This window comes from Cygnus atratus, chromosome 4, assembly GCF_013377495.2.
Source record: "Cygnus atratus isolate AKBS03 ecotype Queensland, Australia chromosome 4, CAtr_DNAZoo_HiC_assembly, whole genome shotgun sequence".
Lineage (NCBI taxonomy): Eukaryota > Metazoa > Chordata > Aves > Anseriformes > Anatidae > Cygnus > Cygnus atratus.
The window spans coordinates 70375537-70380748 of NC_066365.1; the positions used below are offsets into that span (position 1 = coordinate 70375537).

Sequence of the window (5212 nt, forward strand, 5' to 3'; positions counted from 1 at the left end):
TCACCTCGTGAGTCCCGGCCTCCCCGGCTGGCCTCGGAGCAGCCCCGGGGAGCTGCCGGAGCGGGGCCGGGGAGGAGTTTCCAGCTCAACTTCGCCGGAGGAAGGGGGGGGGGGGGGGGGGGGAAGGAAAAAAAAAATAGAGGAGGGGAAGGGGGGGGTGGGGGGGAGAAGTTGCAACCGAGAGGGGCTCTGCAAAGAGTCATGAATGTGAGCAGAGACAAGGTGGGTGACATCTCCATCCCGGCAGCGGCAGCCGCGGCGGTGACAGCCCCCGCAGCCTCGCTTGGCATCGGCGGGGAGCCCTGCGGCTTGCCCGGGGAAGGCATGGAGAGCCACGGGGAGCAGCGGCTCTCGGCCGGCGGCGAGCTGCCCCTCTACTCCTGCCCTGGAAATAGGGACAGGCAAGGGGACGGGCAGAGCAACACCCCCGGACAAGAGGGGGCAGCGGGGGCCCTGCCCGCCGTGCACAGAACCACCTCTTTCTCCGTGCTCGACATCCTGGACCCTAACAAATTCAACAGCAAGAGGAGGCAGTGCGGGGGCTTGTACAAATCGGGGGGAGCCCAGTTCCCGCTGGGGGCGGAGGATAAGCCCGAGGACTCAGGGACGGAGCTGGCCGAGCAAAAAGCTCTCGCCGAAGATTTCGACGCGTGCAAGAAGTCCGCGGAGCTCATCAGTAAGTAGTTGGGGGGGACCCCGAGCCCCTCGGGGTGGGGGCAGCCTGGGGAAGGGGCTGGCATGCTTTTAGGGACCCCTCTTCCTCCTTGGGAGCTCGGGGGGGACACGGGGGCCGTGGGAGCAGCCGGACCGGCCCCGGGAGAACTGGGCCAGGGCCCGGGGATGGGACAAGGGACCGCATCCCACTCTTGCGGTCGAAACTCTCCTGCACCCTGCTCCCACAGCCCCCCTGAACCCCTCCCGAGGCATTTATGACTTTTCTCTATGTTCTTCGCAGCCTTCAAAGCAGCTCTCCCCTTCCTCCTTCCCCCCCCCCCCGGCGCGTTGCTCTGGGCGACAGATTCAATTTTCTCTCTCCCCTTGGCTTTTTTAGGACAAATCAGACTAATTGTGACAAAATGCTGGTTATCTCTGGAAAAACAATTAAATTCCTTCGATTACATTTAAGGTAAAATGTGCTTAGCAGCGTAAAGAGGCTGGATAATGGGGGAAATCGCCCCAGAGTGGCATGTAGGACTGCCTGGATCGATATCCTATTATCGAATTGTGCATATCTCTTTCAAGCACCTTGCAAACTCTTCCCTAACATCTAAATTATAGGGTCAAAATTCGGATAATTACTCGATTAAAACCTATTACACTTATTAGGGCTCGCTATTGATCGGGAATTGCATTCGACCCAAGCTCGAGATTGCTTTTTTCTTTCTTGGGTCCAAAATATCCCAACTTTCTCGCCTCTAAACACCGCGACTCTGGGGACAGCGGAGCCCTCCCGGGAAAAGCCAGCCCCCAGGAGAAGTAGCTGGGGCTGCTCCGTGCCCTGGGACGGAGACAGGGCTGGCGAGGGGCCGAGGATAAACTTCTCGCAAGGGGGAAAATAATATCTCTGCCTCTGGGGCGGGAGAGGGAGGACTCTGCGCTCTCCGATCCGGCCACAGCGTGACTCTTTCAATTAAAATTAAGCAGGGAAAAAGGGCTGAAATCTCCTCCAGCCCGAGCTTCGTGAAATTTAGAAGTTTTTAATTTCTAAAGCAAAAGCAGGAGCGGGGCGTTAATAGAATTCAAGAGACATTTTAAAAAGTGGTCTCTACCTGGGGTAATTATTCGTCTAAACCCATCCGGCTTCTGTCATACTAAATAGATCTGTGCGATCAGAAAGACTGACGAGGTCAGCCTATCGCTAATCTTGCACTTTTATCTCCAGACAAGGAGAGAAATGCAACTCTATCGCTTCTTTACACCCAAATACATTTGGAGCCATCAGGAAGCAGCGCTCCGCGCACTGACAACTTTCGCAGGCGCTTCGCACGCTTCGGCCCTTCAGCCCCGACATTTAATTTCATGTAAAGCGGCAGCAGTCCCGAAGAGATCTGGGACTGCCCGAAAATCACGAAACTTAATGCCCGCATCGTAATTAACGCAAGTTCAATCGGTGCTTTAATTTAGAAGTGTTCCGAAAAGTAGCTCCGGCCGGCAAAGAGCCAACACCCCGAAATGGGAAGGCTTTCTGGCAAAAGGAGAGCGAAATCAGAGATTGTCACAGGTCGCTCGTAAAACTAAGTGATAAAAATAACAGTTAAAACTCCGTATTTAATTAGCATTTAACATCTTCCATATACAAAATCGCACCTTCAGCGCCAATCCCCATCGCCAAATGTATTTGCGCTGCATTTTTCTGTTTCAAGAAAATTTTAGTAAGCTCTTAAATTAAGCCACGGCTGGGATTTCCTACAGTTTATTGGGAAAAAAATTAAACTGTTTTAACACAACCCGCACATTCCCTGTTCGCTGCGGCGCTGGCACTGAGCTCATCCCGGGTCCCGCAGGGTCGTCTACACGCACTTTTTATGTATTGTTGTTGCAAAAAAATTGTGCACGACGATTTATACCAAGTGCTACAGGTTGGGGATACTCGTCTTCACGCGGTGTGTCAGGCTGGGGAAAACCTGATCCCATTCCCGGGGCCGTGCGGCGGTGGTTGTGCGAGTTTTGTTTGCCGGTTTGAACAGGAATCTGGAAAGGATTGAATAAACCCGCATCATTACGGGATATTTTGGGGTGAAGAGGATTATAATCAACTTCTCTGCCCCTTTTTCTCCTAGTGAGCCAGCCGTATCTGCTGTTAGCCAAAATCAGTTCTTCCAACAAAACACACTCATTTAAAACACCCCTAATCTTAGCTAGAAGCTGTCGGGCGTTAGGATGCGGACCAAGTTTGAGGTGCAGTGGTTTGGGGAGTTTTAGGGGGGGATTAAAACCAACAGAAGCGCACACGGGAGGAGGGCGACAGACGAGCGAGTCTCTTGCTCCGCGCGTACTTCGGGTAACCAAAACGAGCTTGGGGGGCTCCCGGAGCTGCGGGTGAGAGCGGAGGGAAGTTGGCGAGTGCCTGAGCCAGCCGGACCAAAAGGGCCGTGGTTATGGTCCTCTGCCCGAGGTGCCTCCGACCCCGGCCGGCACTTCGGGGGCAGTATGCGGCGAGCATTTATTTGCCTGCCGGTTCCCCCCGAGGTCCAGAGGAGCCGCTTTTCTCGCCGACGCTGGGTTCTTGCCGGCTTCAACACGACAGAACCGTCAGGAGAAAGTCCAACAGGCTTAAATACCGGATAATTACCTTGTTCTCCGACGGAGACCCGTTAATTGGAGCGTCCTATAAACCCAAATAAATTAAATGCCCGTTAACTAGTTTCTACATCGCGCGAAATGAGTTTAATTAAGTTTGCATCTGCTCTGCTAATCAATACGAGTATTTACTCCACTTTAACACTTCCACCTCGCGAAATGAGGAGAGGTCAAGCCAGGGGGAGAAAGGGTTAAAAACGCCAGAGCCCAAAAACCAGCAGAGAACCGTCGAGGCGGATATTTTTGTTATTAAAAGCGTTAAAAAAAAAAAAGCGATGTGCCACCTCCGGGGCCCGCTGCCAAACCGGGCGGCTGCTGGGGTCCAGGAGCCTCCGGGCAGGTCGTGTGTTGTCCCCCCCCCCCCCCCCTCCAGGTTCTTTCTGGAGGGGGAGGTCGGACGGGGTGTGTGTGTTTTGTGGGGCCACCTTTTGGGGCCAGCTCTTGTGCTGAGGGAGCTCCGAGCCTTGTCGCTTTACCCCTACTATAGGGCAGCACGATGTAGGGTGAGGTGCCCAGGGGGAGCCGGGCATCTCCTCACTCACCCCTTGCCCTGAAAACCAGTGTGTAGGGCCGGGCTGGGGGCTGCCGAGACCTAACTCTGCCTCGTCCCTTGTTTGCAGAGGAGGACGGCGAGCTCTACAAGGCCGAGGAGTGCGACCTGGACTGCAGCAGCAGCAGCCGGCCGAGCCGCAGCCCCGACAGCGAGCTGCAGGACGACGAGGAGCTGTGCGGCGAGGAGAGCAGCACCAGCACCACCACAGGCGGCAGCGGCTCGGCGGCTCCCGGAGAGCCCGACCCGGGCCACCACCACCACCACCACAACCACGCCGAGGCCACCCCGCAGCCCCCTCCTCAGCCCCAGCAGCCGCCCCCGGCAGCCCCCGGCGGGGGGCAGCAGAGCCAGCAGGCCAAGCCCAAGAGGAAGCGCACGGGCTCGGACTCCAAGTCGGGGAAGCCCCGGCGGGCTCGGACAGCTTTCACCTACGAGCAGCTGGTGGCGCTGGAGAACAAGTTCAAGTCCACGCGGTACCTGTCGGTGTGCGAGCGCCTCAACCTGGCGCTGTCCCTCAGCCTCACCGAGACGCAGGTGAAGATCTGGTTCCAGAACCGCCGCACCAAGTGGAAGAAGCAGAACCCCGGCGCCGACACCAGCGCGCCCACCGGCGGCGGCGGGGCGGGCGGCGGGGCGGGGGGCGGCGGGCTGGGGGGCGGCCTCAGCCCCCTCAGCCACTCGCCGCCCATGGGCAACCCGCTCTCCATGCACGGGCCCGGCAGCTACGCGGGGCACCCCGCCGGGGGGCTGGTGTGCGCCGCCCAGCTGCCCTTCCTGCCCAGCCCCGCCGTCCTCTCGCCCTTCGTGCTGGGCTCGCAGACTTACGGCGCCCCGGCTTTCTACACCCCGCACCTATAAGCCCGCCGCCGTCCCCACAGACCCCCCCCCTCAGGCGGCCGGGTGGGTCCGGGGGGGTTGTGTGTGTGTGTGAGGGGGAAGCTCCGAGGATGGGACAGAAGGGGAGAAGGGACGGAGCCGCCGTGAGGGGACGGAGCCGCCATGGGGTGACGGGGCTGCCGTGAGGGGACCGGCTGTGAGGGAACGGGGCCGCCGTGAGGTGACGGGGCCGCCGTGAGGGGACGGAGCGACCGTGAGGGGACGATCAACGGTCAGCGATCGCCAGCGGCCACCAACGGTCAACAACGGTCGCCAACGGCCACCAACCGACGAGGCGCGGCCCCTCCGGGCAGCTTCGTCGTCCACAACCGTTTCTACGACCCGTTTTTATACGCGACGTGTATACTGGGCTTCTGAGGGGAGGAAGAAAGCCTCCCTCCCCCCTGTACATAGCGGTAGATGTAAATCATCGTTACCTGTATATATATATATATATATTTCCCCACCCCCGATGTGCCCTGT

The 5212-nt window shown here is 58.3% G+C and overlaps 1 protein-coding gene across 1 annotated transcript; it reads left to right on the plus strand.

The window, feature by feature from the left end:
- Nucleotides 1-201: 201 nt before the first annotated feature.
- NKX1-1 (NK1 homeobox 1) lies at nucleotides 202-4711 on the plus strand. Its single transcript, XM_050710591.1, has 3 exons — nucleotides 202-676; nucleotides 3921-4132; nucleotides 4196-4711. Exons 1-3 carry the CDS (start codon nucleotides 202-204, stop codon nucleotides 4709-4711), a joined length of 1203 nt encoding a protein of 400 aa, XP_050566548.1.
- The last annotated feature ends 501 nt before the right edge of the window (nucleotides 4712-5212 follow it).

Excerpts from the sequence above, each read along its gene's own strand:
- NKX1-1 (XM_050710591.1), top strand. The coding sequence starts at position 202 with ATGAATGTGAGCAGAGACAAGGTGGGTGACATCTCCATCCCGGCAGCG. Across the intron at positions 677-3,920 it reads GAAGTCCGCGGAGCTCATCA|AGGAGGACGGCGAGCTCTAC; the intron begins GTAAGTAGTTGG and ends CCTTGTTTGCAG. Across the intron at positions 4,133-4,195 it reads ACCACCACAACCACGCCGAG|CAGAGCCAGCAGGCCAAGCC; the intron begins GCCACCCCGCAG and ends GGCGGGGGGCAG.